Source organism: Copadichromis virginalis, linkage group LG17 (genome assembly GCF_057382275.1).
Source record: "Copadichromis virginalis isolate Kocher_CV1m ecotype Utaka linkage group LG17, C_Virginalis_male_GT1.1, whole genome shotgun sequence".
Classification (NCBI taxonomy): Eukaryota; Metazoa; Chordata; class Actinopteri; order Cichliformes; family Cichlidae; genus Copadichromis; species Copadichromis virginalis.
In genome coordinates, this window is record NC_140634.1 from 40,724,095 (window position 1) to 40,738,420 (window position 14,326).

Here is a 14,326-nt window from a genome sequence, read left to right on the forward strand (position 1 = left end):
TTAATGCAGGCAAATGCTGGAAATGCATACAGTGCTGTTGTTCATTAGCACACACACATTTACTCAGATCAACAGATTAACAGCTTACTGTTTTAATCAAGTTAAAATGAATCTAACAATCATATGTATACAATCATTATATAATCAGTTTCACACACATAAAGACCATGATTTCACCTAATTGTTTTAATAAAGTCTTTTTCATGTATAGACTTGCAAAAACAAACACAGTGAATTTAAAACAATACCAAGAAGCTCATAAATTAAAAAGTAAATATCACAATTTTATAAATCAGCATGTATTCATCTGGCAGACCATTAACAGAGGGGGAGTGAGTCTGTGGTGACTCAGCAGTAAATCTTATGCATAACAAATTAAAACAGCGGGCCGTTCACAAATGTGCACACAGAGGTTTTGCCTCCTTCCTAATTTTTCTCTTTCTGCGTATTTGTCACACATTTCAGATGATGGACTGCTGTACAACAGTCATATAAATAAATACATTTTAATATTAGTTTAGAAGTTTTTAAATTCTAATTTTATTTAAATTGATGTCATGAACTACTTGACTACACCTAATAACTGCTCGTGTCACCCTCAGCAGCAGCTGCAATCAAGCGTTTGTGATAACTACCAGCGGGTCTTTGTTATCACTGAGGAACTTTGGCCCACTCCTCTTTGGAGATTTGTCATAATTTAACAACACTGGAGGGTTTCAGACATGAACCTGTTCACATCATACCAAAGCCGTGGCTCTCACAGGTTGGGACACACTGCTTTACATTGTGACAGGACGTGTTGCTTTTCTCTAAGCCTACTTAGATCTGCAAAGTTAAACAGAACCTGTGTTTTTCAGACAGGTCCGAGACCTTTTCTGTATTTTCACCTTTATTTCAACGTGATGTACAGTTTATATAATTACTTATCAGCATCGTTCTATGAGCACGTTTGGTTCACGTCGTGGAAAACTGTACTGACAAAATTATTCATTTTAAAGATGTGCTTAGATTTTCTAACAAAGCCAATGTTGTTTGCAAATCTTTGTGTGTGTGCATCATTCAGAATCCAATCAAATTCAGAAAGGAAGTACTGACCAATCAGATTTGTGCACACACACACACACACACACACACACACACGTCTGTGAACACATCTGATTGGTCAGTGTTTCCTTTCTCAATGCTTCCTGCATTTGCATCCATCCAGCTCTCCTTTCAGTGTGAGGCTCTGTCTTCACCTGTAAACTGCATGAACTGGAGCAGCACGACTGGAGAGGTCTGTGTAGAGCTGCTGTTTAAAAGAAATGAGCTGCATTAGGGGCAGACGAGCTGCTCACTGGCTCCATATCAAATCAGGCAGTGTGGCCTTCCTCCACAAAACGACGAGTACTAGTTGGTTTTACAAGACAGAAAAACTGATAATAATCCACAACGCTGGTTAATTTGGGGTTTCAAACAAACAGCAGAGAACAACAGAAAGAGCTTACCAAGAACACACCGATTGTTTTAACAGTTACAAAGGTCAATAATGGGATTTTTGGTGCACCAACATCAACACTCACAAGCATAAATTAATCACAGAACAGGCAAATTGTGGGTTTGCAGCACTCAGTGCTTCTTCATCGAGTCGAGGACGCGGAGAATGTGCAGGAAGAGGTTGACAATGTCCAGGTAGAGGTTAATGGAGGCCAAGATGTGCTCCTCAGGAGAGAGCTGCTTCATCAGCATGCTGGTGTCATAGATGATGAAGCCACAGAAGACCAAGGCCCCAGCTCCAGCCAGGAACAGACCTGCATCGTCACTGTGGAAGAAGAGCTGCAGAGAGAACAGAGCACAAGGGGATTTAAAGTGACTCCCATCGGTTTGCTCCTAAAGCCAAACCACCACTGCTCTGCGTCCACCTCAAACTGTTATTTAATACCATCATCCCTGACGTTCTAGTGATTAGGCTGCCGTAACTTCCCACTTGGATCGAAAGCTTCCTTACAGAGATCAGAGAGCCCTTCAGTCCCGGCCTTGTTCAGCCGACTGCTCTCTGGAAGGAGGTAAAGAACCAGCACACTCCTAACACTGACAGCACCCAGCAGCAGTTTGTGTTTGATTTTACCAACGTGTCTATGTTTTGTTTCATCGTGTTTATAGCCGTGTTCAACTTCAGCTGCAGCACTGACATCTTATCCTATACAAGGAAAAGCAGCAGAACAAAGGCTGGTTTTAAACTTGGAAGTCTTCTGCACTACAAGGCCTTTTATTTCAACAAGCCCTTTACCCCAGCAGGCAAGAAAAAGACCAGCTCTGCAGTTTGCACGCTTCACAACAGGGAAACTACAGGTTTCATTTGTGCACGCCGTCTCACTGCCACAGCTTGCTGCTTCTACCCGTGACCAGTTCACCTACTGTGGCTCAGCAAATGTTTGATGTGGAAAAAAGTCCAACATTACAATTCTCCAACTAAACTTCTTTACATTGGTGCACAGCCCATGTGTAGGCTTAGCTCAGAAATACCATCAGCCCTTTTTCTCTGTAGCTTTCTGTTGTTTGTAACTCGTTGGCCTTTGTTCCTCTTTCATTAGGCCCATGTGACACTGATATCAGGCCCCTCCACTCACCCTCATGAAGGTTCCAATGATGAGGATCCACAGACAGGAGAAAAGCCTGCAGGGATGAAACAGACAGTCCACTTTAGCTGGACTCAGTTTGTCTGAGCTGCACGTCAGATAGTAGGACATCAGTGGAAAGCTCATGTACATTTCTAGCTTCAGATTGAAGGTGTTTCGTGTCGTCACAACTTTCAAAATCTACGAATGTTATATTTATATACTCCACTCATCTCATCTGCATGTTACATCTTGTGTGTGATCAGGCGGCACATTGAAGGAGCTCGGACTGGACTTTGTTAAGTTTCTTTGAAGACGTTTCATCCGAGAAGCTTCTTCAGTTCTCAGAGCAACAGGTGGAGAGTCGCAGATTTGAAGCCCTGTGGGACCCAAGAGGGTCGTGGACCTCCTATTGAGCCTCTGCCCAAAAGGCTTAAAATCTGTGACTCTCCACCTTCTAGTCTTAGAACTGAAGAAGCTTCTCTGATGAAACGTCTTCAAGGACGTCTTCTTAAGTCCAGACGCTTTCCTGTCCGAGCTCCTCAGACTGCGATGAGCTGGACGACTGAGAACCTTCACAGACATTTAAAGAGTCCCATCAGAACACAGAACTTACCAAGCTCCCATTTTGCTGAAATCTCTTTTGGACTGAAAGGTGTAGGCTGTTAATACAGCGAACACAGCACAGGTGAGAAACAAAGCTTGCAGTATTGTGGAGTAATCATAGAAGGTGACTGTGGAGAGAAAGAAATCCCATCAGAGTCTACGGTAGCCTGGAAGGCTGGACACTAACAGAATGCAACTCTAAACACTTACGAGCTGTGGCAACAGACAGCGCCTCCAGAAGAGTCTGCAAGCAACACAACAACACAGCCATTATTAAAGCAGCAGTTACTGCGGCTGCAGCCGCTGAGCAGCTCAAAATGAAAAAGGAAACATGGCAACAAAGTAACGTGGGGAATGTTACAGCATCAGGTTTATGGCTCTGTAACCACAGCTGAAACAGGTCACATATAAAAAGCCTTAAAGACCATTTTACACACACAAATACAAACAATAGAAAACAAGAACATTTTATGACTTCATACCATCTTAGAAACAACTTCTGTCATCTTGTTTAGTTGATATCATCCACCATTGTTTACAGTATGCCTCATCAGTTACTTCATCTATTATACATCTATAGTGAGTAAAACTGGTATTAAACACAAAAGGCCCATCAGTGCACTGATGGGTGTTACTGTCACCTGTGAATAGAGTCTTTTAAAATATATTTACTTGGAAAATTGGTGACGTGTTGAATACTTATATTACCCACTGTTCATAAACAAGCTACTGTTATACGTGTTAGCTTCTCTTCATGGAGGAAATAAACTGATCATTATGATTGTAATTCTGATCATTTGATCTACCAGAGACAGACGAACGTTGCTGATAACAAATGTGAATCATTTTTGCTTCGTGCCAAGGCGCCGACTGAAAGAGGCCACCACCATCGGTAATACCAGGAAAGGCTGAACATGGTCTGCAACAATGCTTAGGCAGGTAGTAACAGGACTCCAGGTTTCCTAGCTGAAGCATCACACTGCCTCTGCTGGCTCGCCTTCATCCCATAATGCACCCTGGTGCCAGGTGTTTCACAGGTAAGTGACGCACACACGCTCAGCCGTCCACGTGATGCACCAGAAAATGTGACTCATCTCTGTGGTCCACTGCTGAGGCTCACGTGCCCATTGTTGGTGCTTTGACAGTGGACAGAGGTCAGCACGGGCAGCCTGCAGCAGCTCGTTCTTGTTAGCTTGAGCTGCAATAACTCATCCATTGGATCAAACCAGACAGGCCAGGCATCGCTCCTCGCGTGCATCAGTGAGCCTCGACCACCCACGACTCTGTCGGTGGTTCACCAACGTTCCTTCCTTGGATCACTTTTTAGATACTGACCATTGCAGACTGGGAACGCCCTCAACAGCTGCAGCTTTGGAGATGCTCCGACCCCGTCATCAAATGTGGCTCCTGTCAAACTAACTCTAACCTTAAGCTTGTCCATTTTCCCTGCTAGTAATATACAAACTTCGGGGATAAAATCTCCACTTGCTCCTTAATCTATCCCACCCACTAACAGATGCTGTGATGAGGAGACGATCAGAGTTAATCACTCCACCTGTCGACGGTCACAATGATGATTGGTGATCATCGTCTCCTGGTGTAAAAGTATGTTCTTATAAAACATTCGTTTTATCACGAGCAGGAATTAGACCACGAATATTCTTGGACTGGGTTCACTGAAAAATGACTCACTGCCCATCACCGTTACTTTCCTGCAGCAGACAACAATTTTGACTGTTATGACAATCAATCAAATTTAAAAAATGTATTCAAGAAACTGAAAACAGAAGAACTTACAAAAGCAAACAGGAGGTAGAGGTTAGCTGGATGTTGGTGCCTGTACACAGCGAGAGCCACCAGAAGAACCAGCGAGAGCAGAGATGAAACCATCACCACAGCTGGGCTGAGGAAGGAACCAGGTCACAGTGAGACAATAAGGAGAACCAAGCTTCATAGAGATTATGTGCAAAACGAAGGATCATTTTATAACAGCAGGTAGCACAGACAGCACGCTGTGGACAGGTGATCAGACTGTACATGCAGCCACTCATCGCCTCTTAACACTTTGCTTGGAAAAAGAGAAATAAGAGCAACAATTTACTGAACCGTGCAAACAGAAGAGGAATTTCAGTTTACAGGCAAAACTGGTTTCGTACAATTCTCCTGAGCTTTAAAGTTCATATTTGGGAAAACCACCGTTCCTCCTCAGCACAGCCTGATGTGTAATAATGTCTTTAAATTAGAGCTGGGCGATAGAACGATAACGATATGTATCGCGATATAACTTTTACTCGATAGAGAAATTAAACTATCGCGATAGACCTCGCCGCTCTTGTCCTCTTAAAAAAAAAAAAAAGAAAAAAAAAAGGTCAGCCAATCCAAATTCAGTAGCGCAGAGCCGAACCAATCACAGCCGCAGCGTCACGTCGCGTGACTTGTTACGTACAGCACAAGTGCCAAGCCGCACGTGTGTTTGTTTGGGAAGCAGCCAGCAGGTAATGGAGGAAATGAGTGTGCCGACTAGAAAAATCAACCGAGCGTGACCGAAGAGAAAACAGATGATGGTTCCAACGCCGGAGAGATTGTCGAACGGAAGAGCCATAGAAGCTCCGTAGTGTGAAGGTATTTCGGCTATTTCAAGTCTGACAAAAAACAGAGTAGCGCGCACTGTAAATTGTGCCGAAAGCAAGTCTGGAAATACAATAAACTGGTGCATGCGTCACACTGTGCGCCACGTTATTGTTTCGGTGAAATGAATTTCTACAATACTGTTAATTCTACTCTCTGCAGTGTTTAAATGCTTACATATACACACAGTTACTGTCCCTCCACACATACGACTCGGTTCTGCTTCTATGCCCCAGCTTTGTTTACTTTTTCCCACCGAGGCTTCTAGACTTCTGATTGGCCAACATTTCTGCACGGTTAGGAATCTAGCGCCACCTGCTGCTTTGGCATGTTCATAGCAGCGTTTTCCTTCATTTCTGCCTTTATGTGTGGACGGGATTATTTTTTAAAACGGAAACGGAAAATCTCCGTTTTCAAAAATACCCGTGTACGTGTGGACGTAGCCTCAGTCTCTGACTGGAAGCGCTAATTCGTCATTCGGCTTTTGTCAGACTAAAGTAACTGTTAAAACTGTTTGAAAAGCTCAGCTATACAACAAGGAGAGATTGAGAATTTCCTTTTAGTTCTCAGTTTATTTGATATTGACAAAAGTTAGTCAGTTTTGTCTGTTCTTCTGTAAAACAAACTAAGATTTATTTTTAGAATTAATATTTTGTTTCTAAGTGGAATTGACAGTTTAGTCTGTTTCGTTTGTTCTATTTTGAAACTTAAACGCTTTAGCGGCTGCCTTTTGTGTAGTTTGCAATATTTGCCTTTATTTATCTGAAAAAGTCTCATGTTCCTTAAGTACATCTACCCTGTTGAACTTATTATGGGAAATAAATATTTAAATAAAAACAAGCTGCTGATTATTTCACATTTTACTTGTGAGCAACGGCACACTTAAATCTTACAAATATAGTTATTTGGCTGATATCGTGATAGATATCGTTATCGCCTGAAATGAAAAAAAACATATCGTGATATGAAAAAAATCTCATATCGCCCAGCTCTACTTTAAATCATCATCAGAAAAATTCCTCCGAGCTCCCTGAAGGACACCCCAAAGCTGCCTCTTTGGACACTGGCCACCTTTAACCTCACACTGTTTCACTTTTCTATCCAGACATCCTGAACTGCATTTGGCAGTTTGGGACCACTGCCATGAAAAATCAGTCGCCAATCAGAAGATTTCCAGATGGTGCTGCACGATGGCTCAAACTCTGAAAGTTCATTTCTATGTTCAGAAAACTACATGACATGAATTTTTGACAGGATGAAATTGAGCCCCAAACCACGACAGAACTGGTGATTTAATAATCTGACGTACTGGCCAATCAGGACACAAAGCAAACACGTTTCTCTAACATTTGTTATCAGCAGTTATTTGAGGCTTTGCTAATATGACAACGTAGCTTAACACTAATCTTGTCTACTTGTTAAATAGTCACCAGTCGTGAGTTAGTCCTTCATGCTCTTCCTGACTCTGCTGAGATCCTAGCTGCTATGTTTATGCTGCTTCCAACAGGGACAGCCACACTGATGAACACGCTAAACACATGTTTTATTCACACATACTGATCGATGCAATGGGGGCAACTCAGGGAACAAACCATGACACTTTCAGTGGCAGACAACCAACTCCAACCCCTGAGCTACGGCCTCCTTTTCCCTGGACTTAAAATGAATGGGGGGGGAATCAACACTCGTGCCTCATCCACAAGATTTACAGAAAACTTGACCTCTGACCTTGAAACTCTGTCACAGGTCAGAGTTGTAGTAAACACACTATGGGATGAATTTCTATTTCGACGTCCCTCCTTCTCCAACGATCACATTCACAAACCTGCGTGTTCAGGTCCAGTTAAAACGTATCTGTATGTGACACTAACGTCGGGACTGAATGGCTACATTTACAATAACTGATGACTGTTTTTCCTTCTTTATCACTGCAATAGAACTTATTTATTTCAACGCTTTTGTAACATTCTCCAGATTAAAAGTGAAATAATAGAAAATATTCTGTTAATTAAATAGCATTAATATTCAAAAATAGAATAGCCAATAAAACCTGAAGGTTGTCAGGCTGGACACTTCATTATTTTTAATATTAATAAACATGTACACCATCATAACATCTTGTTCACAGCAGCATAAAATCCTTTGATCAAAGCAGAGTTTAGAATGCTGACACACTCGATATACTCGCTTTTCTTCACTGCAGCCCTCACACACTCCTTACACGACATCACACACTCCTTTAAAGAATTACAGACACAAACTTACTCGTTCGCTCGCACACTTATCAGTTTCAGATCAAACTGTGCAATCAAAGTAGTTATCCTGTGCTTTTCAATGACATTAGGGTCATTATGGTAATCCCAGGCAAGGTGCCACATCCAAACCTCGTGGCGCTTTTGTGGATCTATACCTGTACCGGGCTGTAATCACAGCAGATGAAGAGTGGTGAATCACACCATCTTTTGTTTATGTTTATTTCATTGATGTACTGTAAGAAGTATTTGTTTTTTGTGTTTAAAGACTAACCATAAGGCAGTGCACCTAAAAGAGCTGTGAGAGATTGTACAAATGTGTAACGTTGCTGTCTATACATTTGCAGCAGTAAAGATGAACTCACAAAGCTACACTGCTTTTGATTCATCTTCCAAGTGTGCAGCATAATGATAAAGCAAATCTAATATTTGCAAGAATATGATGACACTATGATACAACAATATCAACTCTCTGTCTCTTTGAAACTGCACAACACTGAGATAGGAGATTTGTTGGCATCACTAAATATTACACATATTGAGGAGGCGGATTTAACCATTACTGCCAACTCTTGCGTAAACATGGATGATGTAATGAAAGCAGACGAGGAGCTTCCGCAGGAGATAATGTAACTTTAGATTCTCGTGAGAGGAGACGGAGTACTCTCTTTGTCTCCTGTCCTTAGAAAAATGAAACAGACAGCAGCACCTGGTTATATATGAAGCAGCTCATTCTCACCTTGCGATAACAAACTCCTTGATGGTCTGAGAGAACATGAAGAGAGCAGAGGTGGCTGTGGTCAAGATGATCTGCAAGCTCAGGAGGGTGTACACCTTCCTTAGAAAGCCTAATGAACCAAGAAACAGCGTTACAGTAGCTCAAAACCCATCGGAAGCTAACGAAACCAATAATAACTGTGTAGAGGAAAACCGTGAACACGGCCAATGATATCAGTGTTAGCTAGATAGCACGGGTCTGTTACTCACCCATACGGATCTGAACACTGGCCGTAGCAACATTAGTGCCGTAGTTAAAATCGTCTTCGATAGAAGACCGCGGGTATTTTTCACTGCTCATCTTGTTAAACCAGCGTTTTCTTGAGGTGTTCTTGTTTCTCAAGCTACGTAGTTGCTTTACGGAAGAGCAGAGTCCTTTTCTTCTTCTAGATTTTATCAGCTGTTGGCAAACAACTGAATGGTGCATTGCCGCCACCAACCGGTGTGGAGTGTGAACTGCAACGTGGCTCAAAAAACCCCTCAAATCCTCCCAAAGTATTTACCCTCTTTTCAAGGTTCAAGGTTCAAGGTTCTTTATTTGTCACATGCATAGTTATACAAGTATAACACACAGTGAAATGTAGCCTGACACGCTCCTCGACATGTGCAAAAATTGGGGGGGGTGTAGAGGAAGAACATTATATATATATATACACATATAGTATATACATTGTGCATGTGCAGTAGTAGCAGCAAGCAGGTGAATTCTGTACATTAATATGAATAGATATCTGACTATTTTACAGGATAGACAATATAAACATATTTAAAATTAAAGGAATTGAAATGTACATTGTGCCTTGGTTTAGTGTCTGGAAGAGTCCTGTCTCAGTCAATTATAGATGATGTGAGAGGGCGGGTGTGTGTGTTTAGGGCACGGATGGCTTGGGGATAGAAGCTCCTCTTGAGTCTCTCTGTCCTTGCCCGGAAGATGCGGAACCTTCTACCAGATTGCAGAAGTTGGAACAGTTTGTTGCCAGGATGGGACGGGTCCTTCAGTATCTGCGCTGCTCTAGTCCGGCATCTCCTGGTGTAGGTGTCCTGAAGCGGGGGGAGAGCAATCCTGCAGCAGCGTTCTGCTGTACGGATCACTCTCTGGAGAGCTTTTTGGTCCTTCACACAGCTGTTCCCAAACCTGAATGTGGGCAGCCCATGTCAGGTCTGAGGAGATGTGGACACCAAGATACTTGACGGACTGCACCCTCTTCACTGAAGCTCCATTGATGATAATGGGCTTGTAGTCTCTGTGCTGACTCCTTCTGAAGTCCACCACCAGCTCCTTGGTCTTGCTGACGTTCAGCTGGAGGCCACCTCTTTTAAAACTGAAATTAAGACCTGATAACTTTCACTTCTTGAGTCCATTTGCAGTAAATCAATCTATGAAAATGAAAAGATCTAGTTTCATTTTTATGTTTCTGAGGTTTTGGGTCAGTTGTCTACTCTCCACCTGATACTTGCAACAGTGTAATATAACATGTTCCATAGTCTAAGGAGCTTGGAAAGAAAAGCATCTGGACTTCTTTAAGTTGCTTGAAGACGTTTCACCTCTCATCCGAGAAGCTTCTTCAGTTCTAGGGTGAAATGGTGAGAGGTGAAACGTCTTCTCTAAATAATCTCAAATGATTCCTTGAACAGGACAATGAGTTCACTGTACTTAAATGACAACGATGGCCACCAGATCACAATCCAATGGTGCGCCTTTGGGATGTAGTTGAATGGAGGATTTGAATGAATGGCAGACAAATATTTAGCAACTATAGTTATATGTGATGCTATCACATCAATAAGGAGCAAAACTCCAGAATGTTTGTCTTGATGCATGCTCAATCATCCAGGTAAGGAAATCCTAGAAAGTTTATTGTGTCCATCTGGACGTTTTCAGTGGGAGAAACGTTTCGTCATCATCAGGTGACGTCTTCAGTCTCAGCTGACTGCTGCTATAAACAGTGACTGAAACCAGCACCACTGAATGAACAATAGGCTGAGAGGTCAGTTCCTTCATCATTAATGATCAATGCTCATGCAAACTGCCATGACCATTGATCAACAGCCACTGATCAAAGATAATTGATTAATGACAATTGATCAATGGGGAATGGCTGCAATCACAGCATTGTAAGATGGTGACAGATGTACCTTTAGGCCCCCTCCTCCATTCAGAGATGGTCTTTCCCTTTTCACGTAAATGGCTTCCTTGACTCCGCCCTCAAACCAGCGTTCCTCCCTGTCCAGGATGTTACATCCTCATCATTGAAAGAGTGTTCACTGGCCTGTAGGTAGACAGACTGCAGAGTCCTGCGGGGGACCTGATCCACAGGATGGACCAATTTTTGCCACAGTGTGTTTTGGGGTTAAAAGCCACAGAGACGCAGTGTTTAGAGAAAATGCGTCTCAGCTGTTTCAATACTCCGGACACATACAGGATCACGAAGGGTTCCCCTTAGGCAGCAGTCGTCCTTCTTCTCTCCTGGATCAGCTGGGGATTTTTTAGGCGCCTTTCCAGGTTTGACAAATGTCCAGCTGGGATAAACACATTAACTCAGGGCTTCTTTGATATGATGTTCTTCTGCTTCCCTAGCAACTGTATCTATGGGAATGGTGTTGTAGCGTCCTGATGACACCTTGACGAAATGAAATCTTAAATACTGAAATGTATGCTTTGGTTTGTGGTACACGTGGAGTTTAAAATGTTCCCCATTACTGACGAAACTCTCACATTCTAAGAAGCCTAGCCTATCATTATTCACATAGTTGGGTTATTTAACATAATCCCTGGTTCTTTGATAACAGAGTGAGGTGTTTCACTATGGGTATCGCCTTGGCGTGACTGTAGAATATATATAAATATAATGGAAGTGCTGGATATACAGTCCGGCCCAAGTCTTCTGTCAGAAAGACTGCAGCAGTCCAGGAGTTTGGTTAACTGTCTTTAATTAAGCTCCACAGAAGAATTGATTCTTCTGAAGAACATCAGAGCTTGCCAGGCTTAATCCAAATGCAGTGCAGCCATACGTGAACTCGTTGTTGTAGAAGATACAGTTTATGTTACTATAAGCATGGTTTTCTGGAAACAGAAACAGGCAATTCTGTAATTAGTCGAGTCAATAACAACTAAGAAACAATCACAACACATCTACGCAACACAGCAATATTTTACCATGTCCACAAGGGGTCACTGTAGACCATAAGTTGGCTAAATAGCACATCTGACAAGTTGCTAGTAGTAAGGCAAGAACATGGCTAACAACAGTTAAACTAAACAATTAACGATTGAAAAATCCTTTAACCGCTGGATGTAATCATCACCGGAGATTCTGACCACTGCTACTAACTCTTTACTAAATAATTAAATAATTCTACCAACGTGGTATCACTATACTGAGGCACAACGTCAACATTCACAAACAGCTACAGCCATTATGATACCAGTTAACCTGTCAAAGGGAATAACACTTACAGGTTCATTAACACACATGTAATCACACAAAACCGCGTTACAACTGTTGCTGCTTTAGTCTCTCCCTCCCTGAGCACATGACCACTGATGCGCTTATTCCTTTTGGGTGCGCTTGATTCATGCCTCTAGACATCCTGAGGCCAAGACAGAGCAGGAAATTTGACCAGTGACCAACTGCAGAAGCTCCAATGACACCACAGGTATGTCCTAATTCCTAGGCTGCATCCTTCGGAGGCTGCATTTGAAGTCACATCCAGGCGACAAAGGCTGCTCTGAATGTGGCCAACAATTGCGTCCTCCTTCTCCCCAGATTTAAAGGATGGGTTGGGTGTGTCCTTCGTGGCCCACCATATCCCAGAACTCATAGCGCGGCCCAGCCAAGTCCAGTTTCCAAAATGGCGGCAGCTACTTAGTTTTAATATTTCTCTTATTACTCTTTCTGGATCACAAAATAAACTTTTAAGATGTTTTCATGTAGCTGTGTCAACTTCAATTATATGCTCCGTTTATCAAGACATCACATATTTGCAAAAGTGCTCCGTCGTTTTCTGAGACGTCTGTGACCCACCAGCTGACCGGGAGGTCGAGGTTCACTAGAGCCCGGCGAGAACAGCGAACTCCATCGTTTTCAGACCCTGTGGTGACACTGTGTCATTTGTCTTTCCTCCATGAACTAGAGGAGATGCAGACTGACAGAGTGCTCCTGGTGTACTGTAAAATTCTGGAGACTGAACCTTGAACTTGGATTGGTTTGGTTATCCCAACACTTTCTTGCTGTTTGGGGGAGAAGAGACGGGGGACACAGAGTGTTGCTCATGAAAAAAGACTGAACCTTTCTTTTTCCTTTCACCGAGGTGTGATGGCTTGTTCTTTGCAGCAACTGCTGTCTTGGATTTTCTATCTTGAGCTGGTGGGCAGACACAGTAGGCCGGTGCTGAGAGTAGTCCTGTCATGGTTCTGGGTCATTTTGACCCAGCATTTTAATAATAATAATGGATTGCATTTATATAGCGCTTTTCGAGACCCTCAAAGCGCTTTACAATTCCACTATTCATTCACTCTCACATTCACACACTGGTGGAGGCAGCTACAGGTGTAGCCACAGCTGCCCTGGGGCAGACTGACAGAAGCGAGGCTACCATATCGCACCATCGGCCCCTCTGACCATCACCAGTAGGCAGTAGGGTAAAGTGTCTCACCCAACGACACAACGACCGAGACTGTCCAAGCTGGGGCTCGAACCGGCAACCTTCCGATTACAAGATGAACTGCCAACTCTTGAGTTCTTAGGTTTTTGTTTATTTTTACATTATGGATTGTTTTCTGATCCTCTTGTGCTTTGTTGATTATTATTAGGATTCTATGTTTCTGTTTATTGGTGTTTAGGGATTAGTTCTTTGGTTGTGTCTCATGTTTAGTGTAGGTTCAGTTCCGTGTCTAGTCTGTGTCTTTGTGTAATGGTTTCTCGTTTCCTGTTTTATTGTGAAAGTCCGTGTCTCATGTGAGTGTATTCAGTTTTGCCTCCCTTGTCTCGTCAGTTACTTCCAGCTGTGTCCCCCACCTGTGTGTAATCTCCCCGTGTTCTTCTGTGTGTATTTAAGTCGTGTCTTCTTATGTTGTAGTCGCTGGTCTGTCTGGTCGTGCTTCAGCCGTCATAGGCCGCTGTTCACCCGCCTTCATGCTCAGTAGTTTCGTTTTCCCAGTTCAGGTTATCTTTAGTCTGTTCGCTGTTTTCAGCTTGTGTTTTGTCTTACAATAAACCTCCTTCGCACCTCCACGAGTGCCTGCAATTGGACCCTCCTTTATTTTTCCCCACTCGCAGGGACAAGTCCTGTTGCTGAGGTTGGGTTCATCCTGTAATCTGTCATGAACTACTTGCACTGTTTCAATGACTGGAGTGAAGAGAGATGTAACATCATATGAGAAGAAACATTGCTCCCACTGGAAATGTTACAGTCAGATGAACTCAATCATCTTTTTGGGATTTCCAGCATGTTATTGTTCACATT

General features: G+C 42.8%; 1 protein-coding gene across 1 annotated transcript; it reads right to left on the minus strand.

Annotated features, from left to right (window-relative positions):
* Positions 1-166: 166 nt before the first annotated feature.
* On the minus strand, positions 167-9,273 carry tmbim4 (transmembrane BAX inhibitor motif containing 4). Its single transcript, XM_085436679.1, has 7 exons — positions 9,071-9,273; positions 8,823-8,931; positions 5,001-5,106; positions 3,414-3,447; positions 3,214-3,331; positions 2,610-2,655; positions 167-1,815 (listed from the first exon to the last, which is right to left on the minus strand). The coding sequence occupies exons 1-7, from the start codon at positions 9,159-9,161 to the stop codon at positions 1,609-1,611; spliced, it is 711 nt and encodes a 236-aa protein (XP_085292805.1). The 5' UTR covers positions 9,162-9,273; the 3' UTR covers positions 167-1,608.
* Positions 9,274-14,326: the final 5,053 nt, after the last annotated feature.